Source organism: Haplochromis burtoni, unplaced genomic scaffold (assembly GCF_018398535.1).
Source record: "Haplochromis burtoni strain Fernald_Lab_line unplaced genomic scaffold, NCSU_Asbu1 Contig_40, whole genome shotgun sequence".
Classification (NCBI taxonomy): domain Eukaryota; kingdom Metazoa; phylum Chordata; class Actinopteri; order Cichliformes; family Cichlidae; genus Haplochromis; species Haplochromis burtoni.
In genome coordinates this window covers 1,010,692-1,034,810 of record NW_024582401.1, presented here as the reverse complement: position 1 = coordinate 1,034,810, position 24,119 = coordinate 1,010,692, and the positions used below count along the sequence as shown (strand labels likewise).

General features: G+C 41.4%; 2 protein-coding genes across 13 annotated transcripts in view; both read right to left on the bottom strand.

The window, feature by feature from the left end:
- Positions 1-653: 653 nt before the first annotated feature.
- On the bottom strand, positions 654-16,732 carry LOC102296551 (ras-related protein Rap-2a). The gene is made up of 2 exons (XM_005920004.3): positions 15,552-16,732; positions 654-1,928 (listed from the first exon to the last, which is right to left on the bottom strand). Exons 1-2 carry the CDS (start codon positions 15,863-15,865, stop codon positions 1,691-1,693), a joined length of 552 nt encoding a protein of 183 aa, XP_005920066.1. The 5' UTR covers positions 15,866-16,732; the 3' UTR covers positions 654-1,690.
- Positions 16,733-18,282: 1,550 nt separating this feature from the next.
- The window catches only part of mbnl2 (muscleblind-like splicing regulator 2), a 52,806-nt gene continuing 46,969 nt past the window's right edge, over positions 18,283-24,119 (bottom strand). For 9 of the 12 annotated variants that reach the window (XM_042219932.1, XM_014332927.2, XM_042219934.1 and 6 more), the window contains one exon: positions 18,283-22,165. In XM_042219932.1, the coding sequence (XP_042075866.1) occupies positions 22,041-22,165 (125 nt within the window). In that variant the 3' untranslated portion in view covers positions 18,283-22,040. The remainder of the gene's footprint in view (positions 22,166-24,119) is intronic. The other 3 variants (XM_042219943.1, XM_042219940.1, XM_005920021.2) reach the window with 1 other exon arrangement.

The following is a 24,119-nucleotide window of genomic DNA, read 5'->3' as shown; positions in this document are numbered from 1 at the left end:
GCGGTTTTAGCTTACGACAGCAGGTGTCGCTGCTCGCAGTAGTTTCAAAGAAGCTAGTGTAATTTTGTATTAAGCCAGTCAAGAAAATATATCGTTTACTGTGATATTTTTACAGGCACTGTTCCTAACATATGGTGTCTAAGATGTATTTCAGCATCACTTCAGCTTCCATACCTTCCAAAGTGCTGAAAGACTTTTCCTCTTATTCTGATTGGAGGGAATCCAAAGTTATGATCCTGAATCTGGAGTCTCACATGCCCCCTTAGTTTCATCCTCTTAATGGACTCTAATGGCACTCCAAATTTGACAAATGCCCGCTGGATTTTTCAGGACCAGAATCTGCAGTAAGCGTTGGCACTAATGGCAACCGGCAGGGGCAGTAGCACAAGGACGACCAGCCAGGGGAACGCAGACGCAGGACCAAAACATCATAAATCATCTCGACGCAGGCCAAGGCAGTGCCAGATTACTGCTAAAGAGCAAAGCTGAAAGGCGGCTATGTTTTCTCAATGAGTGCAAATCTTATGACCTCTGGAGGTTAACATGAAAGGAGAGCGGTAACTTCAAAGACTGGGGAGGGGGGGAAAAAAACAAAGGCATTTTTTGATGACACACAAAAAAACATGATCCAACAAAAAACACACACGACACAGTTGTGCATAAAGATTTATTATTTTGTTGAAAATAAGTGTTTCTGACATTGAACCACTAACATATCCGATGTGACTAAAGATAGATGAGCTACACACTGACACTGATGTTCACTTCATACATTGTAACAAGGCATTTGTATCATCTGTAAGGTGTCTGCAGAGTGTTGGTACATTTTATCGACTGACTGACTGATTGATTACCGTCTCTTTGGGTGCGATTGATTGTACTCACTTGAGAGTGTGACAGTACAACTTCGTGCACACGTCATCCACAGTTATTATCTGTGACATGAATGGGACATGAATCCCCCCCTAAAGGTGCGGCCTTTTTTGTTTGTTTGTTTGTTTGTTTGTTTCAAACACATTCGTTCATCCTGTCATTCATTTATTGTTAAGGTGGGCCCTGCTTCCAAATGCACCTTCCAGTAACGACTCCTTCACAGTGGTGTTAACTTATCTCTCCGGGTACTCGGTGAATGGCCGTTGCACTGGCAAAAAAAACAAAAAAGTGCAAAATAGAACAACAAGCAGAAGAAAAACAGGACAGATAGAACTGCTGAGCACGCCGAGCTGTCCTCCCATGGACCTATGGCTGCTTTCCCAAAAGCATTTAGCACTGTGGTCCTCTTTGTTGATGGCTTTTAAGATGGTTTTTGGCACCGCGCTGCCTTTGGGAAAACCCCGGGAATTCACTCTGGAATAATCAGCAAAAACCGTGATAGTAGCAGGAAGGTCGTGCGTTTTTGTTTTTTGTTTTATTTTAAGAGGGGAAAAAAATCCCCTCTGTGTTGGAGAAGTAGTGAATGTCAAAACTGAATTCCCCTTAACCTGCTTTCTCTGCAACTTCCTACATTTCCCAGAATCCTCTAGGAAGCAGCTAAGAATAGTGACACCAAAAGTGGGGGTTTGCTTCCTTTAACCCTGCCCCCTCTCCAATCTTCAAGTTTGTCTAACATGAATACATTTGGACTCTAATTTCTACTCCTCTCCAATCCATCCACCAATCACTCCTGCTCCACCTCCCCTCCGACATTCAGCTACTGTATGCTACAGGCGGGGCAGCAGGCCTCTCTCCGGTCCGGCAGAGGGCAGAAGTCCATCTGCCTGACGATCTCTGCGAAAAGCTCATCCACCATGGTCTTGCTCTTGGCCGACGTCTCCATGAAGGGGCAGCCCCAATCCTCAGCCAGCGCCTGGCCCTCGCTGGGGGACACCTCCCTCTCATCCTCCAGGTCCACCTTGTTGCCCACCAGAACCACCGGTACCTGCTGGTACCTGCAAATTAAGAGAGAAAGTGACATCAGTGGAATTGCGCTGCCTTCGCCACCCCGCTGGGTGTCTTTTGGTACCGACTACAGGAACTTCTTAATTCCTACGGGACGAAGAAAGAGAGGGAAAGAGCCATAAATGTGGCTGCTTTTGTGTGTGTGAGTGTGTGTGCATTGTTGGCCTACATACTGTATTTGCTCAATGCTCAAACAATAAGGGGTTTGAAACAATGCACAATAGAGAGGAGAGGAATAAACCCAACTACACTCAGCTTCAGCTTCCCAGGAGACTCCTGCCGCTCAGCGGGCATCCGGTACCAACAGGAGGTTCTATCAGAAAACCGCCATCATGAAAAAACCCAACTGATGGTCCATTTATTGCTGAATACATTACATATGTGTTTGCATGGTGCGCAAGCTGCATATTTTAATGGATTCCAATTCTTGTTTAAAAATCGTTAGCTCTGCACTTTGCACTTGCACCATTTCCATCGTGCACTGAGCACGTCTTAAGGATCAAAAGCTTTCTCCCCCAACGCGTGGGGCTGACAAGCCCAGTCCTCTTCCCCTCTGAGCCATCGATACGAGGAAACCAGGCTGGGGAGAGTAATGGAATAAGTTATTGAATAATTGAATAAAGCTAATGTGCTGCTCTCACATGGGAGAGACATGAACACTGGGGCACTGGAAACAACTATTTTCTACTTCATATTCATCTTTGGCTATATTTGATGCTTGTTACTGCTGTAAAAACTCCAAGGCTTAGCATGAATTTATAAAGAGCCGTGTACATTACTTCTGGTTTTGAGAAGAGGCTGACATCTGTAATTTGGTAAGTAACTCCTTAAAAGTGCACTTTGCTCAAATCACACACACACACTTCTTCAAAACAGCACTGCCTTCATTCAGTGGGGACAGACAGACAGTGGGTCTATGATCAATATTTCATATTTTGTGAAATGGCCTGTGAAGAGGCCGAAGGAGAGCTCAAAGGAGAATGAACTGGACTAATATTCATCAGCATGAAGCAGAACTGCCAACAAACGCTCATTTTGCTGTGTAACTGTTGCTGGATCTCTAAAAAGCAACTACACTCACTGGCCATTTTACCTATTAGCTGCTTTTTAATGCAAATGTCTACACAGACAATTGCATGGCAGAAACTTGACGCATTTAGGCACGCAGACTTTGTCAAGACTACCCGAGCATCAGGATGGCAAAAAAAGGTGATTTAAATGAGACTGGTGGTGACAGACCATCTGGTCTGAGTATTCCAGAAACTGCTGATCTGCTGGGATTTTCCTACAGGATGGTCTGAAAAAAGAGAAAATATCAGCAGTTTTCTGGGCAAAAATGTTTTGTTGATGTCAGAGGTCGGAAGAAAATGGCCAGATTGCTTTGAATTGATAGGACAGTGACAGCAACAGTGACTCAAATAACCAGTCACTGCAACCAAGCTATGCAGAAGAGCACGAGTTACAGCAGCAGAAGGCCACACTGGGTGGTCTTCTGGTGGTCTTGGCACACTTTATTCTGAACCACAGAGAATCTTTGGGCAAAAGGGAGTGTTACGGCCGCTGGCCTCAGGTGGTCCCGCCTTCCTCCATGGAATTCACGGTGCTCCAGGACTCACGGGGGATTGGCTGGCCCGGACATATGCCCGCCCCAACTTCATGCGGATCCGAGCCTGTCAGACTGCGCACACCATTGGCTGCTGCAGGAGCCTGGAGTACGACGGACAAGTGACACAGCTGTCTGCAGTTAGGACTATGACACAGCTGACTGCAGTTACCTGATAGTATAAAAGGCTGAGGAGTCTTCATTCGTCGAGGGACTTGTTGATTTGAACAGACTGTACAGAGAGTCCCTCCCTTGCCTTTTGCCTTTGTTTTGTGTTGCCTCCTGCGAGACGTTTAGTAGAGCAGTGCTCTACTGGTGTTATTAATCGTGGTGTTTGTTTAAAGTTACTCTGCTGCCTAGTGTGTTGTTTCACTAACGGATTTCAGTTGTGTTAATAAACCTTATGTTTGTCTTCCTATCTAACTCCTTGGTCTCTGGGCTCGTTTATGTTACGTCCGCTGCCGCCTAGCAGAGCCGGGTCGTAACAGGGAGTCCAACTCAGTAATAGCAGGGTCTACAGAGCATTTGCTTATTGGCTTGTAATAATTATTGGTTGCAGTTCCTCAAATGGCCACTTGAAGATTCCTAGGTGCACTGCCGCTTCACTGAACCAGACCTCTGTGCTGTTTTTCTGAATGCAATCATCCCGTTATTGCACAACATGTCTCTACTCCATTTTCCACAGTGTATGAACGCAGCTTGCTAGAGTTGATGTCAATGTCAATGTGGCCATCTTTTATATACAGTGACTTATCGCAGTTTTCCAAAGGTGGCAAACTGTTAGCACACTAGTTGCTACTTCACAAACAGACACTTATATTATACTTACATGAACCGGGACCCCACTTTATTCAAGGAAAAGATATTGCATTTCAGTTAGATGCCCTTCATGTTTCCCGCGATTAAATAACTACACAATATCAATTAAAGTGGGTGTATATTCTCACAACAGGTAATAGCATAGACTACCTAATAGCCTTGGCCATCAGTCATTCCTAAGTGCTTTCCCAGCCTGCCTTATTGATCTGCTGGCACTATTGAGAAATAGGCTCTTATCTACAAATTGGTGGCCCGCTGCCACGCTGCTCAGCTGGGAGAAGAGCTGAGGCGTGGAAAAGAGCTGGCAAACGTTTCAGCGAGCTAACAGGGGCCAGAGAGCTGCAGGAAATGAATGCAGGCAGCAGGGCGGAGGACACTTATGGACCTGCTCGAGTGTCATTCAGCAAAGGGTTCTGAGCTCGACCTGTATCTGCACCTCGTTTTGGATCTCAGAAGCTTCTCCAAAGAGCATTTCTTTTGTCTTAATTGCCTATGAAGACACTTCAAACTGTCAGACAGACGAAACTCATTCCACACAGCCGAAGACTTCCTTCCCTGCAGCCTGACATTTTCCCTAACAACAGCCACACTGTACAACACAAACGCACGCACGCACACACATGCAAAACAACAGCTGACCTCAGCAGGACAACCATCTCGCATGGCCCGTATGTTTGGAAAGCTGGAATCTAAAGGGTGTGAAGTGTGAACAAGGAGAGTACCGTGGAGACAAACACAATCTGACAGCCTTGCAGGAGAAACTCTATATATATCTACAAAGACACAGGGAGAGCCAGATTCTCCGGGGTGGGGCGGGGAGTTTGCACGGCGACTGTTTATTGCAGCATCGAACTACAAGCCCCTCCTCATTGGATGAGGGGGGAGCAGCTCAGCGCACCGTGGAGAAAAGTTGTCCCACAGGGATCTATAGGCCGCTATCACTCCTTATTGACTAATATCTCAGGAGGTGTTGGAGTGAGAAGCTTAATGTCTTTATCTCAAGCATGACTCTTCACTATAGCTATGTGCTAACTGTGCTCGCTTTATTGAAGTGTTCATTTGCTTTTTTAGTTGATTGATATGACATAAAACAATGAATATCTCTGTTTCCACGTGATGCAGTGTAACTCGGTCATGGGTCCTTCTACCTTTGGGGAAGACCTGACTTAATTTAATCTACAAGTTCTACTAAATCCTTTAGATTAGGATTTGGATGATTAATAACAGGTAGAACAACTCTCTTTGACGACTGCTAGGGTATAAACCTAATTTCTTTTTTCTGAACGTTGTCATTCTGGCTGCTTACAGAACAAAATGATTGGGTGCATGTCAGACGTTAGTGAGGGTGATCGGTAGGGATGGGTACCAGTATCCGGTGCTATGATGGCACCCGTTCTGACATAAACCGTAGTAACCAGACCGAAAAGCAGCGCACATTTCGGTGCTTTATTTCGGTGCTTTTTCTTCCTGAGCTGTGATACACTTTAGATTCTAGCCAATCATTTTACATTTCCGAGGATAGTAGGCGGGTCCAGGTACGTACGTTCTTTTAGAGCAGAGCTACAGATTAAAAATGCCCAAGGCGAAGTGGTCAAAAGTCTGGCTGTACTTCACAGCAAAATATGCAAACTCAGCAGCAACAAGTGTTTTAAGCTGATACTGTGATACTGTCAAAGGAGGTAACACCTCAAATCCGATGAAACAACTGGCGACATATAGCGTTTTTTTTAAAAGCCGAGAAATGCGCAGTATTTGATAGCTTGCTGTGAGACCTCACACCGTGCACATCTACTGAGGGTGTGGTGCCTGTTATCGGACCGGAGTTAGCAACATCCCCCAAAAACCCGAAGAGGAGAGTCCTGGCCCCTAGCCCTGCCAGTGTAGCAGAAATGATGAGGATGATGATGGCAGCAGCCGTTCTTCTCTGCGTGAGTAGCTTAATGTTGTTCGTGTGTAATTTACGTTGAGTAGGCTAACCACGTTATTACATTAATGCATGTAAGGTGAACTAGCAAACATCATCATAGCTACATGCGGCTGTCCTCTTGTTTGATGGCAGATACTCCCTTCACCCTGGACAAAAAGGCTAAAATGACCAAAGAAAAAGTGGAAAACAGTTAAACATGAGAGGTTTTTGGACAAAGTTTGTGTTTTTTCCATTGTTTAAGCACTGCTTCCAGCCAAGAGTGATACCATAAATCCCTTATAGCTGCAGAAAAGGCTATCATTGTTATCTTTTTACAAAAAAACAGCTGAACATGAGAGGTTTTTGGACCAATTTTGTGTTCTCCATTCTTTACGCACCGGTTTGAGCACCGTTTAAGCACCGGCACCGTTTCAAAAGTACCGGTTTGGCACCGGTATCGGATAAAACCTAAACGATACCCATCCCCAGTGATCGGCTTACTGAGGTTATATACTGATATATAGTGAGGTCACAAAAAACGACATTACGGGTACGGCTGAGGTCGTCAAATGTCGTTTTTACGGGAGGAAAAAGGTTAAATACTGTTTTTAAAATACATATTTTGTGCTTTTATTTTGAAATTTTATTTTGAAATCTTTTGAAAGCAGCTATAAAAACCCGTCCTTTAGCCTTTTTCAGTTCACTGTAATGACCCAAAACCCCCATATATAAGTATAAAAGACCAGTTTCCCAGTTAAAGGCAACTGTCCTTTTTTTTTTCAAAAGAGGAAATTTTTATTATTTTTTTATTCTGTACATATTTTTAGTTATTTTAATTGAAATGTATCTTATTATGTTTACTTGGATGCATAACTTTGCACTAGTTTAAGGTTTAATATGTCGAGAGCATCAGTGAGGATTGTTTTGTATAATGCCGTGTGTTTACACACAGCAGCACTTTGAGCTAAAAAGTGAAAGTCCGTCTATATCTCTGATGATCTGCGTACTATCAGTTTTTATGACCCTCTTTGAGGAATGGCACCCTTCATGCTCTAAGCACTGTCGTCTTGGAGCATGAAGTTTTTGAATCCAGTCCGGGACTTTTTGCATGTTCTGCGAGGGTTCTCGCCATGTACTGTGGCTTCCTCCAACAGTCCAAAGACATGCACAGTGTGGTTAACTGGTGATTCTAAATTGCATGTATGTGTGAAAGTGAGTGTGAATGGTCATCTGCCTCCATGTGATAGCCCAGAGACAGACCTGTCCAGGTAGTACCCCGATGGCATTGATAGGGTCCAGCCCCCCACCACCACTACGACCCTGTATTGGATAAGCAGAAGAACACGGATGCATGGATCTGTGACAGTTATTCCAGTTATCATGATACAGAATGTCCTCATGACTATTGGAGCCTTAACGATATGTTTACCAGTGTTATGTTCTTCCTGAAGTGTTATTTTCCCGGCTGTATAAATATAAATCAGGAGAAACTAACAAACGCTTCTGACTCGTTCCTTTTACAGCACTTGGACACTACCTAGTATGGGGATTATCTGCACAGTTGGAACGTGTTGAGATTGGTTGGCTGAACTATACAGTTGTATAAATGTGCAGATTTTAGATTTATAAACAGAGCGTGAGAAACAATGCTAGAAATATAAAGTGGCTTAAGATAGCTTAAAAAACTATACCGATTTATTTTTTTTAAATTCTGTATTGATGTCTAAAATATTGCAGCATCCCTATGATGCACGTATAAGCCTGAAATAAAAGTTAGACACAAACGACTTAATGCCATTCACCTCTGCAGGCTGTTATTTCAGCTGCTGGCAAAGAGGCAAACACAAAACGCACCCACCCACCCACACAGAGAATCAGCGTTTATTCCTCACATAAAAAAGATGGCCTCCACATTTTCCATTTAGCCTCGGGGTACAACAGACTTGTTAAGGCTACCTGCTGTGCTAAATAGCTTCAGTGACCTCACTTACCTTTTGTTTTCGTTTGTTTTGTTTTTTCACAGGGCCCACAGCAAAAAACACTCATACAAATTACAAAAGAACAGTCAGACATCGCCTACACGAAGCCCTCCAACCCTGCAGCCATCTCTTTGCTCTCTGGATCTGCTGTTAATTACCAGTTGTAGCAGCAGCAGCGCTGTGTGACAGCCAGCCACGTATCTACATGTAGAACTGGATAGAGAAATCACACAGCCTATAGTGCCCACACTATGTGAACTCCCAAAGGGTGTGTTACTGCTGGAGAACAAAGCTTTGGTATCTAATGATTCTGTAATGCCTCAGTATCATGGAGGAAAAACCGCAAACATTCCCATGATACACAGGCAAAGAGAGGGGTCTGCACAGCAGATGGAGAAGGTGTTATTTTAAAGATGAAACCCCAAGCTTCATTTCCACCTTTAATGGTGCAACAAAGCTCCCCTGACAATCTTCTTCTCTGTTCAGATAGAAAGACATTAAAAAAGGATGTGAGTTCACGTGGCCAGTGCTGCTTTGTGCTATTATACCTGCTGTTCTGGGCACCTAAATGACAACAAGACTCCCAAAGAGAGAGATAAGCTACTGCAGGAAAGGCTGTTAATAAACCTATTATTAAAATATTCCAGTTTCTTCCTTCATTGTGAGTGTTGAGCCTGAAAGCAGTATCTCAGTCAAGCAGCTAAAAAGAAGCCAAATGGAAAAGACTGATCTGCACTTCCTCTTCTGGTCACATGAGGCTGATCCAAAAATAAGTCCCCAAAGACCTCGATGTTCCTCCACAAACATGGAGCAGTGGGCTGAAATGTTTCTGAGTGGACCTGTGATTAGTAAGAAGTTCATTTAATTGGCAGTTTTATATATAATGCAATAAAGACTCTTTGCAGGTTCTCGGTCATCCAGGTCATGGTAGTTTTAAGACTTCAGCTCAGTTTTGGTTTCTTACCCCTCCCAAGTGCACACCTGAGGCTGTCTTTATGCTATTTACCTTAGCAATATGCTGGGTGTCCGTGTCTATTTACTCTAGAGGAGGCTGTGAAACTTTGTGCAATTATTCAGAAAGGAGTTGATGAATTGGTAAAGCTCACTTCTGTCCCATGACAGCTATATCGAGGTTGAGTTGTTGAGGGACTTTTCTGCCAGTAAGCATTATTGCTGCAGTAAAGCTCTTTTAGCTGCTGTTAGCCCCTGTTAGCTGCTGTTTTGTCACTGTTACCTGTGACCTACCTACTTAGTGAAACTTCTTTGAATTGGGTCGAACACTGTTGGATAATAAATAAATAACAAATAAACTTTCATACAATGTATATGGTGTGTACGACTATAATGCTTATCAGAGAGAATGTCTGATTTTTAAGAGACTTGAGCCTAACATTACCTGGCATGATGTTAGCTTAGAACCAGCTGCTGTTGCTTAGCCAGCTCGTGGTCAGCTGTCGCATGGCTAAAGTAATTGCAACAATATATAAATAATTAAATAAGCATATTTAAGCATGTTTTCATGTGTTAAAGCTCTGACTTCAGTTCAGGATATGAGGCAGAATGGCAATGTCCATTTAACATGACAGGGCAACATGGCACCTTCCACAAACTTGCTTGCACTTGCTTGAATGTATTTTTGTAATTGTGAATGTAATCCCAGCTTTCTCTGCATAGTAAGGAATCAATTATAGCACACTATAGGAGTTAGCATGACCTGTCACCTGATATGTGTATTACAAAAGGCACAAAAAGCAAACAAAACAGGCCTCCTCTTATTCACAGCCCTGTTCAATAGCACTCCTAGTGGTCTAATAACACTACAGGGTGCCTTTAACATTAGCTGTGCTCATGCTATTTGTACAAGTCAATTTAATACATCTTGAATGGCTGCATTAAACCCATCAATGCTACAAAGCTCTGACTGTTTTTCCCACTTGGGAAGCTGGCATCAATATGTGCAACATTAAAATGATTTAAAACACTTCAATAACTGCAACATAAGAATGCAAACTGATATAATCCATCCATCCATCCATCCAATTCTATTATCCAGTTGAGTGCCAATGCAAGTTGGACTATGCTGCAGTTAGTATCTATAAACAGAGACTTGCAGGAGCTGTAGGTGAGGAACTAGAAGTTTTTGGTAGCAGGTTTCTGGTTTATATTTACAGCCTGAATAATATTGACCAATCACAAGCTTAATGAACAAAGATTGGCACACACGACAGGGAGCTTCGGCCTGGATACCAGCTGGCTCCACGGGAAGCCCCGTATCACTGGGTGCTATCCCAAGAGATCGCGTCATCACATGATGTTTTCCTTCAGTGACACTGAAATGCATATGCCTTGCAGACTTTGTTTTTTTCACTCTGTAAACATTCCCTTAGGAAGTAGAATGACATCACTGTTTACTGGGTTCATAGCTGTGGCTCAAGTGATATTCATCTAAATATAGGAAGGTCCAGATACACATCAAGGCAAAGAATCTTTTGTAACCCTGAGGGATTAAAAGATAAACCGGAATGAATGCGAGATGATTCACAAGCAAGGAATTGTAATTTGCTGCACAAATGGTGTTCACTTTAGACTTTCCTGATGATGTTTGCTTTTTTTTATTGTACTACACTCACCTCTGGGCAAACTGGGCTTCACTTTAAAGGCTGGGAATGACCATTGTAATTCATATTAAACTGGACTGGATCAAGGTAGAACCATGTGTTTTCAGATCCCCTGAATGAGATAAATGGTGGCACATGATGGAAACACTTAAGCAAGCATAGTGCAGCAAATATGTTAAGTTTATAAGTCCAAGCACTTTACTGGTGGCTATCCTCAGAGAGCTGGCTACTTAAACATTTCTCTCCTCACTTATGGGCGATGCTAAAAGCCTAAGGAAAAAAAGTGGCTTTGTACCTACACCAAAGTGCCCCCTGGGATACGTAGTTTTGGTCTCTCCACCCTATTCCCACTCAGTGGTGCGTGCTGCTCACCTCCTGCTATTAGACACAGCATCAGTGCAGCGTGAAAACGCAGCTCCAACACTTTGAACGTGCTTCCTCCTCCTGTGCCGATTAAACTATAAACCTTAACATGCAAGCGAGGAGATCATTCGATTGCGAGGAGGGCTACGCCCAGATGTTGTTATCACAGATAGCGACTTAAACGGGGGTTTATGTGGTTAGACTAAGACCGTGCTGGAGCGTTCAGGGGGGTAAAGCTTATCTGCCGTGGTGTTTGTTAACCTAAATACAAACAGAAAATTGTTCACATATGTGAAGAAAAGCTGCTACACATCAAGTGTCTTTGCATTTAATGTATTTCCTGCTTCTCTTCACCTCTTCTTTAAGTCAACACTGTAATGTTGATGTATATGTGGCGCCAAAGTCGTGTCAGATGGTGACCACATGTCAACTTCAAATGTGCTCATCTGAACACATTTAAACAGATTTTATCATTTATAGTGTGGTTCAAAAACTAAATTAGCTGTTTACCCCTAACTATTAGCATTTCTGTTCACCGCTTTTAGCTAACCTTACACTTATTTTCATCATGTTTAGTGACCACTTTCTGCATTGTGTTTAACAAACAAACTATTTAGACTGTATACTTTTAGCAAAGCTTTAAAAGTGTAATTCACACTTTAAGATATAATTTGAACTTCTAGCTCATGATTTCAGCTAGCTATTTTGATGTGTTAAGCTAACAGTTTCGACTGTTAAGCCATCCCTCTTATTTGAATACTTTTGACATTCTTATAATATTTTAAAAGAAGCAATATTTCTCCAGTCTTTCTATATTTTCTATATTTTCTTTGAGCTATGGTAGCTTTTTCACTAGTTTTCAGTCCATCCGTGTACCTGACTGCTTTTGTTAAGCCACTTCACATTGACCTATGAATCATTCATGCATTAAAAAGGCACCTAATTTTTCTTTATTTCTTTAGTGGAATTTACAAAAAATGCTAAAGATAACACAGGTGGAAAGACAGAAAATAACATTTTTATACCAATAAGGTGATTCCCAAAGAGCTATTAACTGAAAATGGTTGGCATATTTCAGTATGGTGTTCAGTGTGCCCTTAAAAATTGTGAAGAAACTGGACAAGTGGAGAACAAAAGAAGTAGCAGCCTAAAAAAAAATCTCCACTGACGCCTGATCAGAAATGGTTTCGGTGGGAGGATGTATGTCTAGAAGCCATTCTTACGGAGGGGAAACGTGGAGAAAATGCTGATTTATCCTTTTCCGCTTATTCTTGTCAGGGTCGTGGGGGGCTGGAGCCTATCCCAGCTGTCTTAGGGCGAGAGGCAGGGTACACCCTGGATGGGTCACCAGTCTGTCCCAGGTCGAACACATAGAGACAGACAACCATTCGCACTCACATTCACAACTATGGACAATTTAGAGTTACCAATTAACCTAATCCAAATTACACAAGAACTGGAATGAAAATCAGTGGCAGTTTGAAAACTCGAAAAGTTTGCATTCAAATCAGTGTCAACATATACAGTGAATATCAAGAGAGAGATACAAAATTGAGCGTGTACAGCTATTTGTAAAACACAGGGGGCTTTGTCATGGTTTGCTCTGCACTCAGCCAGTGGTGTTAGAGATATTGTCTGAACACAGAAAAGAATAGAGCAAAATGCAGCCAACTTCCAAAGAAAGAGCTTTGAATGTCCTTCAAGAAGCCTGGAGAACTATTCCTGAAGAACTGTAGAGACTCGGTTTTTGCCTAATATACTATACTTCCATGTATATTAGCACGTTTCAATAAATCGCTGCACCTATTTCCCATTTTCTACCAAAATATAGAGAAATGAGGGGTGGCTTAAGACTTTTGCGTAGTACTATATTCTAAATGTTAGTATTTCAACCTCTAGCTAGCCACACTTTTAGCTAATCACGTTTCACTTAACAGAATTTACAAGTTTTTTTGATTATACTTTTAGCTAACTATTTCAGAATATTAGGCTAACAGTTTTAGCTGCTTAAGCAGAATTTTGGCAAGAAATTCTGCAACAGAGGTCATAATATTAGCTCACAATTTTAGCTATTAGCCACTTTTTAGTTTAGTGAGATATTTTTTAATGGTTACCCTGTGTTGTCCATTAATTTTAGTAAACTGTTAACTATGACATTCGGGTTTTCTTTAGGTTGGGTAGCTGATCTGTCATACAACGAGTGGACTATGAGACTATGGATTCACGCCTCCTTAACCAAACAGCATATCTCACTTCTTGTCCATGCTTGGCACATGGAAAGCCTTGCATAAGCATTCTGGTTTATATGACTGCCTAATGGAGGGCCGATGTCTTCTTGGCTTTCAACCCAACACAATCCCATTAAGTTCTGGTGAACGGGCACATACTATATCTCTGTGTGAGGCTCGTTGTTACTGCTGCTGGCTCAGCAACAAGTTTGGGAGGAGGGAGGCTGTTTTTCTAAAGACAGCTAATGGAGAGCAGGAGCCGATTGTGACGGACACCTTAACGAGATCAAGTAAATAACCGAGTAGATCTTGCTAGTACTTCTACTTTTGTCACAGACTGTGACTGACCACCGTTTCTAGCCTCACTGACCACTCAAGTTCACACAGCATCCACACCTAAGACCAATTTTAAGCAGCTATTTACAATCATGCATGTCATTAAGAGTGTGAGAGGAAGCCAGGTACACCGAGGCACAGGGAGAACATGCAAACACTTAATTTTTGTGTAATAATGTCTCTGCACAAAACTCAACAACAATATTATGTTTTCAAGTCTACTTAAGGGTGTTCTACTTATCTGCGGCTTTGCACATACAGTAACAAGGCCCACTTCAAAGCCAGAGCAGTGTGAAATACAAGCATGAAATATTTATAGGTATACACTTGAGGACGGCGATGGCTGCTGCAGTGTGGGCAGCCGCTTTGGGTGCTGGGGCACTTTTTTATCCATCATTACTATTAAATTAATATAAAGGAGTCCCCCCGCCCCACCCCCACGCATTCGCCATCACTGTGCATCGTCAGCTGTGACGCTCTCGAGCTTCCACTCGGCCTGTGACGTCCACACCACAAGAGAAGCACCGAGTTCACTCCTGGGAGGCAGATGGAAAGCGCCGCAGCAATACTCTACTGGTGAAATTATAAAAGTCACAACACTCATGTTCAACAAGCAGAAAAGGGGGCGATATTAAGTGTAATGACAGGATTTTTTTCTTTTCTCTTTCTGATGATAATGAAGTGCCTACACCCCCCCCCCCCTTTCCCCCAATGATGATGCTCATGTAAGACCACTGCATGAGTCAGAGCTCCTATCTCACTTTGGTTTCCGTCTGCATGTCTTCTTCGCTGATTTAAAGTGGGGCACTGTTAGTGGGGATTTTTGTTGCCCTAACATAACCACACCTAACACTCCCCCATCTTCACTGAACATCCATGAAAAGTAGCATCAATCGCTCGTCTGTCAGCTGCTGGCATCAAAACAACAACAGCTATAAAACGTTTTTCTATTGAAGAAGTCATAATGATGCGCTTTTGTTGGGAATAAAACAAAGAAAAATACGTTTCACTCCAGTTGCACCCTGGAGTCACAGGCTCACACATTTACACAAGACTCTGAGCCAAAAAAAAAAGAAATTCCAATGTGTCACTACCGAAAAGGATAGACCACAGCCTTTCTCCCACTCTCTCTCACTCCCAGGCTGTGAGATGAGCTCAGGGGATGTGTTGAGTAATGGACTGAGCTGATCAAAGCCGTGCAGAGTTAGTCATGTGTGAGAGACGCAGAGAATATCAAACCCTGGGAGAGTTCAGCGGGTTGATGTGTGACAGGTGAGCCGCAGCTGGGCTCTTATGAAGAACATATGAGCGGGATGCAGCTTCTCACGAAGGACTGGAGGAGAGCGTGGGGGTGAGAGAGGAAGAGGAAGAGGAGGGAAGACATGGAGAGGATGGCAGTTTTGTGATGTTTCTCAGCCTCAGTTTAAAATGAAAAAAACAACAACAACAAAACAAAACACTGATTTGTACGTGTGTGTGGGGGGTTCGTTACATTTATAGAGGCCCTGGAGGGGCTCCATGGGGTACTCCAAGCATGTTTACTGTTAAATGTGACTGTTTTATTTATTTGAATCAAGGTGTAAATATTTATTATCATATCCTTAACATTCCTTCACCGACACAGACAACTTCCGGGGTCCTTATTGCCCCAATATGGCTATTTAAGGCCCCTAAGACGTTTTTCTGCTCGCCTTTTGTCTGTGGCATCAGAGCATTTATTTAGAATTACAATGAATTACAGCAAACTGGAAAGCCTCTCACCTTTTCACCCTGATGATCTGATCTCTCATGGGTTTGATGTCCTGAAAACTTTGCTGGTTGACCAGGCTGTAGACCAGGATGAAGCCCTGGCCGTTTCTGATGTAAAGGTCTCTCATTGAGGCGAACTGCTCGGTGCCGGCCGTGTCGAGGATCTCCAGCACCGACGGAGAGGAGTCCACCTCGATCTCCTTCCTGTAGAAATCTTCAATGGTCGGGTCGTACTTTTCTATAAATGTCCCGGTGACAAACTGGACCGTCAGCGCGGACTTCCCCACCCCGCCGCTGCCGAGCACCACCACCTTATACTCCCGCATAGCGCTCCCGCGGAGTTAAATCCGGCATGCAGAGAATAAAGTGATCAGCAGCGGATCAAAGAAACGCATGCCCGTGCACAGCAGCCCAGACTCACGCTACAGGCATGACACAGCCTCCGGTAAACGAGATGCTCTTGCAGTTATAGGCGGCCGAATGATGCTGGAGCATTTAGCCCTGAGATGCACAGCCACACTGCCTTCTACTGAAATATTCCCACGCTATCTTGAAGGGACACCATTCCGGAGGCATCCATAATGCAATAAGGCGTCGGTGCAGTTAAAATAAGATCGGCTATTATTAGAAACAACTAGACGGCGCATCTTTTTATGTGCCGACAAAATAAAAGGCTAACACTACATTTCCCCTGCACAGTGGGGTACAGTGGAGTTAAAGGCGAAGAGCACTCTTTGGCTTATAGAAGACAACAGTGCTGGGAATCCACGCCTCTGGTGTGCTTCATCCACTGGATGCTACTATTTCCTGGAAGATATGGAGGGAGATTAGTGCCACATGGCAACAGGGAGCAGAGCACAGATGTGATGGAAAAGAAATAAGAGAGGCTGCTGTGACATAATTGTTTTTGACCTCGTTTTAAACGGAAATATAAGCTAATCTGTGAGGAATGCTGTCAGCAGCCAATGGGAGGCACAAGACAAAGCCAGAGGCTTGGACTTGGTTTGCAGCACATAATGTCTCAAGACAGTGTCAACATATGATGCTTGACTCTGAGCTCTTCTGAGGGATGTTAACTGAAGCCTCAGGTGAACTAAATAATTTGTTAAAAAGGTGAACATGTCAAATTTCCACTCTGCAATTTCAGTTTATTTTTATTTCTATGGCACCAAATCACAACAACATTCGCCTCATGATGCTTTATATCATAAGGTAAAGGGAATAACAGAGAGAAAACCCCCTGTCAGCAGACACTTGGCAACAGTGGGAAAGAAAAACTCCCTCTTAATAGGAATAAACCTCCAGCAGAACCACTGTATAAACACATAGTAAGTCTTTTAAAGGGTTTCCATTTAAACTGCATCTTAGAAGACCAGATCAACCAGAAGGGGACAGTGTTAAGCACAAATGTGAAGGTTCTGCATAATGCACTGTGATTGAGCACTTAAACAATTTCCCTACACATTTAATCCTTTAAAGGTTTCTGAACCATGCCAGAAAAATCAATTTTCTAAAGAAATGTAGATTCTGCTGAACCTTTTAACAAAAAAGTAATTAAAAATATTAATTTGCATTTATATAAGTTTTAATTTGTCTCATACTTGGTACATCTGGCATTTTTTATTTACATTTATTGCTTAAAATGTATCGTTATTAAATTAGGTTTTTATTGGAAAACTAAGAAAGCTCAAAAACTCATGTGTCAGATATAATACACTCAGAATTAATGGTTTAACCACTTATGGTTAAGTGTGCCCAGGGAAATATGAGTGGTGCAGGGCGTGGAGGCTCTTTTTTTGTCTTGTATTGCAGGAAAGCACTTTGGCCTGCCAGTCTCTGGAGCCATAGTAGCCCATGTCTGTATATTAGCTTGTGTTTTGGATTTGCTAAAAGAAAAAAACAACCTGCTGCTGGACTGTCAACCAAGCATCAGATATCAATGGGTGTAATAACTGTGTAAAGACGTGGTGCAAGACAGGAACAAATAATCTGGACAGAGGCTGAAATTCAAACAAATTTTGGGGGCATTTTTATGATGATTCTTTTTACTTTCTTTACAGTTAATCTTTGTCACCATGTTTCTGCAATAACCTGTGTTTTTTATTTATTATAGTTTGTGTTAGCTATACCCTGTGTGATTACTTTGTTCTAGTTGTAGTGTAAATATCAAGAGCACTAGAGAAGGGAGGCTGTGTTCATGTCATTTGTTCAACGAGGACTGCAGCTCATCGTAATGAATTTAAGAAGGCTATTATCTAATTAGTGACACATGATAAGTGCAGCTGCTGAGAGGCCCGTCCACTGCTGTCATCAAACGGCCGTTAACTACACATTACCATTGTGGTACTAATAACCCCTCATAGCTGCTTTTCCCCCCTCAGAAAAGCACTACTCCACTGCAGTAACGGGAAATGGCAGAAAATAAATAATGGAAAAAGCGCTTACTTGTCCTGCTCTTGGGTCCTCTCATTATGTTTTATCAACTCCGGCAAAAACTTCATGCTGCAACTCTCAGATGTTTTAATGCACGCAGCTTTATAATCTCTTTTCATGAGAGCTGATGTTTATTTGCTTTTAAGGCAGTGGGCTTTAGGGACCACCAGGGGCCCTTGAGAGGGCCTCTAATAAAAACTCTGGGTAAAGCAAGATGTTCGGCACTGCAGTAGACAGAGCTACAGTACTGTTACTACTTAGAGCAAACATCTCTGTGGGTTACTGAAGAGAGAGTGTGACACAAACGAGATCCAAAGCAAAAACCATTACTTTAATTTTCTTTATTTCTTTCTTTCAATAGATTTTACACTATCTTGCTGGAACCAAAGAAACATTTGACTATAGAAACATAAAGTAGCACAAAATATATGCAAAAAAAAAAAAACATTTAAAAATGTTTACACTGAAACTAGAAATCTGACGTGGGTCTTCTTGTCAATTGGTTTTCATGTCTTGACTTTGTTGGTGAGGTACACTGCAACAATGATGACACAGGCAGCCACACTTCTTAACCTTCAGTCTCTGGTATAGTGTCCTCTGCTGGCTAAAGCTGTGAATTGCATGTTCCATTGTAAGGCAATGGGACCCAAACGATTTCACTCACTGATTTGGGAGACAGGAAGTAAAGATCGGTGACTGTTTGCTCTGCTGCAATCTCCTCTCACTTTTGGCCTTGTGACGCATACGTTAGAACCTTAAAAAAATGATTTCCGATATAAAGATTCATAGTTCAAATGAAACTCTGAAGGGATTTGAGAAGAGAAAGAGAGAGACCCACTTAGGTCTGTTTAATAAATTTCATAAGAGCTCTTTAAAACATAAAACCTTAAGTACGATGGACTCAAGATAAGGCAAAGTGTTTGGATAAGTTGAGTCTGCTCAGTCGGCCAACTGCTCAGAAAGTGCTGTTACCATCAGTCAATCATTGCCAACACAATAAAAAAAAAAAATTTCAAGAGAAAGTCCATACACAGGGGGCACCAAATAAGGACATTTTGTGTACAGACATTTTTTTTTATTCACTAGAAACATTCAGTACGTTATAATTTAGTAAGAAAAGATTGTTTTCTCTCATGCAACGTGTTGAATTGAAGTCATTTACTGGTAATATCTGCCATTTACTGATGAACAGATTTACCCTCGAAGGAAGTGAAAAACAGAACAGATCAATAAACAATATGAAAGTGCAATCCTAAAGACTAGTGATACATAAGCCTCGAATAAAATGTATCTGTGTGGAACCTAGAGGTCCTTTGTCAGGGGGAAAGTTGAACATCTTATTAATTTATAGATTATTTAGTTCTTATATTTATATATATATATATTTTATATATATTTATATGTAATCTATGTAACATCGATGAATTTTATATCTCTAAGTGTTACAGTCACAGCACTATAGAGGCTGTTACTTACTAATGAAAATATTAGGTCATTGTCATAATCTCAGAGAAGAATAAGAAATGTTCATATCTTCTTTACAATCTACCTTGTACAGTGTTCTAGCAAAGAAAAAAAAACAGAAACAAAAACCAACTTAACAATGTCATTTACAAAAATACCCAACTTTAGTAATTGCAACATCTGGTTGCCACTGCAACAAGTTATGTTATGAAATACTATTATACTAGAGTGAAAAGTACATCTTTTTTGAAATTTTCTTTGCTTTTTTTGGTAAAATGTCATCTATACAATAAACATTTTTTTTCCCAACAACACAAGCAACTCTATAACTATGCTCATTACTGCAACACCGTGATCGTTTCTATGGATGAGAAGGCAAGAAAGGTCCAGTAGCTTTCCATCGAGGGGAGGGCTGAGGGCGGGTCGACGTTTAAACCCCTCCCACTCAAGACGTGCGCAACTTCTCATTCGCCGGCCCCCTACGGGTTAGACCTTGAAATGACCAACCGTGCAGAACGTAGCACAGCTCAATAAATTACATTCATTTCAAAATAGAATAGTTTACAACATTGTGTTTTCTTTTTCTGACTAAAATTTTGACCAAGAGTAACATAAGATAAATTACAACAAAATAGAAATTTTTTTTTTTAAACCACCTTCCACAAATATTACACACAGATCAGAACGTGTGTGAGGACATTCAAAGTGAATGAAACTCAAAAAAAAGCATGATTGTGGATTGTCGATGTTAATCAAGCACCATGAAATTACATCCGAATTTTGAAGAATGTCAAATAAAATTTAGTATAATGAGTTAAAACACACCGCTAGTCGTCAAAATACAAAAAAAGAAAAAGAAAAAAATGTTGGTGTAAAATGACCGAAGAACATTTTATGCTCTAAAAAAACAAAAACAAATGATTGTTCCAGGAGGTGGAGGGATTTTTTTTAGAGAGGGGGGGAGGTTCAAACATACTTTGATAGTAGACACAACACAAACTCTTAAATAACTTTGAATACATTTCTAGAACCATGAATATAAACTCTCAAAATAAGAGACACTTTACATACATTACACAGTTTACAATACATGTTTGTCTCACTCACGTTCCTCATGTAAACTATTCAGAACCATGGTAAGAAACAATGGTACACTGTGAAAGTCACCAAACATTCTACAAAGCTATTTTTGATTTGTCGTTTCTTACGTTTCTTTTTCAGTAAAGTCACTTGTGATGTTAATGAGCGCTTAGCTGGAAATCTCCTTCCAGGGACGCCAAAAAGTGTGATGTCTTTTCCCCAAAGAGTCCTTGTAGCTCTCGACAGCCCAGTGTGTTGTGTCTGTGACTTTTTAGTGATACACTCTGGATGCAAGTGTTGTTGATGAGTAATTTTTTTAGGCACTTCTACAGTTTTCTAAAATGGAACAGGATTATCGGTGATAGTAGGGTTGGACAGAACAACCGACGGTCACAGATAGCCCTCCAGTTGAAGTTCAAGTCATCTGTTTGCTTGACGAGTGTCGTCGAATGCACCGGTTTTTTTTGTGTGTTTTTTTTTTTTTTTATTGTTTAGTCTTAGCACTTAAATCCTTCACCCTCCTCCAGGTAAAAAGCTCTCCTACCAGGCTTGGTGTCACCATCATGTGCCAGATCCCACTTTAAGTCCCAGTCTGCCGGCAGACCATCAGTCTCTAACACACACGCACACATGCACACGCACGCACGCACACGCACGCACACACACGCACAAGGCTTGGCATGTCTGGAACAAACCTTCGCGCTTTGCTGAGCCCTTGGCACACACCCCAGCCTTCAGGCTTTTTCGGTAATGGCCACGACTATCTTCCGACTTCTCCTGTCACGACTGCATGCACAATCTATCAAAGATCTGAACCCAGCAACGCAACTAAAAAAGATGGCGAGTGGGTCCTATTTGCAGTGTGGGCAATGGCAAAAGAAAAAAAAAAAAGTGACCTCTTCCAAGCCTCAACTTTGGCAAGATGTTTCCAGAGATAAAAAGTTGGCAGAGGGAAGGGAGGGAGGAGCTTCATCATGGCATCTTAACAGCATCGGGTGGCAGATGAGGGTCGCGGAGGAGCCCTCGCAGGGACAATCACACGAAGAGCTCATGAGCCTGGCTGCCCCGAGGACATTCAACTTTTGCAGAGAGAAAAGCAACGACCGCAAGACGAAAAACCCTCGTGAAAGCATCGCGTGCGTAGGTGTGTTGTGCATGGGGTCTCTGTGACTCTTCCTTGTCTTCAACATTAAACACTATACTTTCATATAGTGCAAATCAAACATCTGTGTTTTTCTTGACTAACCAAAGGGATGAATATTGTGCAGGTTGGTTTTTAGAATAAATATGCAAGAAGAGGAGATCCACGGTATTCTGAGAGAACAGTTGTTAAAATGACCTCTATAGTGTGTCTGCTATGTATGTACTATACATAAGAATATTTTTTGATGTTTTATTGTTAATAGTTTTTTTTTCTAGCAATACATACAGTATATATCTTTTTATTTTTTCCTGTGTGTGTGTGTGTGTGTGTGTGTTACACCGGTACTGCAGTTCTTATGGTTAAATTGAAGTGTTACACTCTTAGCATGCAGGTTGCTGGACCTCTATGGGAGAGGTTAGGTAGTATTTACAGAGGGGATGTTTTGGGTTTCCTAGTGCAGCTTCTTGACACTCCGTTCCCTTCCTGACGCTTACTTCAGGATAATCTGCGAGACAGAGACAGAGAAAGCAACGACAAAGAAAAAAAGAGAGAGAGCGTTTCAGTTTACCTATAAGACAGAAATACAACTTTATCTGCACACACTATTGTGTTTAAAAGTTTTGCAAATTCTTTATAAATCAAAAGACTAGCACTACAGCTAAAAAATGTGGAAATGTTTTTGGAAGAAAATCAACTTTGTTTATTTCTAAGATTACATAAAATTGATCAGAAATATTGTAAAACACAATCTTCCTCCTCTCACCCCCAACCTGTCAGACAGCTGACCTGCTCTGAGCCTGTTTCTGCCCGAGGTTTCTTCCTGTTAAAATTGAGTTTTTCTTTCCCACTGTCACCAAGTGTTTGCTTGTAGGGGTTGTTTGATTGTTAGGGTTTTCTCCCTATTACTGTATAAATACACAGAGCCCCATATCCAGCTACAAGCAACCCTGTATTCAAGTGGAGCATGTTGCTATCTAATGCAAAATGTGCCGAGTAAAGAAGCAATAAATCTGAGCATCACCCTCTGTGGCTTTCTAGCATTCCTAACAACAAACCTAATAAGACACTTAAATCCCCGTCACCTAGTCAAACATTTTAAAGAAGCTAACAAAGAAAAAGTGGTTAAAGCTAAAGCTGTTCAGAGTTTCGAGCTAGCCACAAGCCAGCAGCCTCGGTATGAGCAAAGGATCAAAGCAGATAAGTGGAAAAATATGAAGATGAGTGAAAAACAGAAAAGTGTCGACGTCCTGTTACTTAGCAGCTTTTAACACACTGAAAAATGTAGTACCTGAACTTTATTCTCTTCGATAATTCTGCTGCACCTGCTTTTGTTTTTGTATAAGTATCGTACATCAGATAAATATGTGTGTAAAACTCATTTTCAGCGTTTTCTCCCTTCCAGGAGAAAAGCACTTCATTTTCGTTAGTTTCACACAGAGAAGACTATTTAATTGTAAAGTTTAACAACTAATTTATTATGAAAATAATATTCTGCATTGAAGTGAAGTTGATTTTTGTTTGAATGTGTTGTCATTGACGTTGTTGGAATCATTAAAAAATAGCAATTGGTGCATCTCTAATCATTTTATTTTGGTTCTAATAAATGACAGCTGTTCGAGCTGAAGATTTCATACAGCACCTGCTGCCTGCGGGCCCTTGCTGTTACCACAACAGATAGAAAAGGTCCTCAACTGGCATCTTCATTAAACGGTACTGGTAAATGGTACCTGCTACATCCAGATTATTCAGTTGGCATATCTTTATTGAGCTTCAGAAAAAAAGCTCATTTTTTAAAGGAGATTTTGAGACTATAGACAAAACCTGCAAAGTCTCAGCTGTGCTTGCATGACACAGTAGTATTTTAATATGATAAACGTGGATGATGTAACATTATGGATCTTTGTTATCTCTGCAAAATTCAGACCTAATAGAAATATGATTCCATTACCCATAAATGCATTTTATATTGTGACATTTCTGATCAATTTAATGTCAGATCAAATATAAATCTAGATCTGGATCAAATCTGCCTTTTGTCTGATTAAACAAAGTCCTTGTTAGTCTGACAGTTTCTAAAGCCTCCTTTGCAATAATGCAATAACTATAACAATATATATTTTTTTAATTTTAAAAAACAGCCAGGTGTGGAGGTGTTGAAGTAGGAACAACTCAAACTTATCTCAGGGTGTTATTTGCACTCTTTCAAATCATTAGCTGAGCTGGTTAGCGTTAAATTAGTACAGCTGCTTTACAGCTCCTCATATGTGCTCAAGAGGAGGCTGTGACGAACTGTGAAACTTTTCCTTTTAGATTCAGTCCACGTGGCATATTGTGCATAATCATTTCTCTGAAGCAGACTGACACCAAAGCAACAGGTAGGAGGTGTTTACCACAACAACAATGTGTGAGAAAGGTCAGATGAGCACAGATAAGTATTTGCCAGTGAATAACACATATCT

What these genes read in the sequence shown, in the direction of transcription:
- LOC102296551 (XM_005920004.3), bottom strand. Translation starts at nt 15,865, where the DNA reads ATGCGGGAGTATAAGGTGGTGGTGCTCGGCAGCGGCGGGGTGGGGAAG. An exon ending in CAGATCATCAGGGTGAAAAG is followed by an intron (nt 1,929 to 15,551) that starts GTGAGAGGCTTT and finishes CTTAATTTGCAG; the next exon opens with GTACCAGCAGGTACCGGTGG.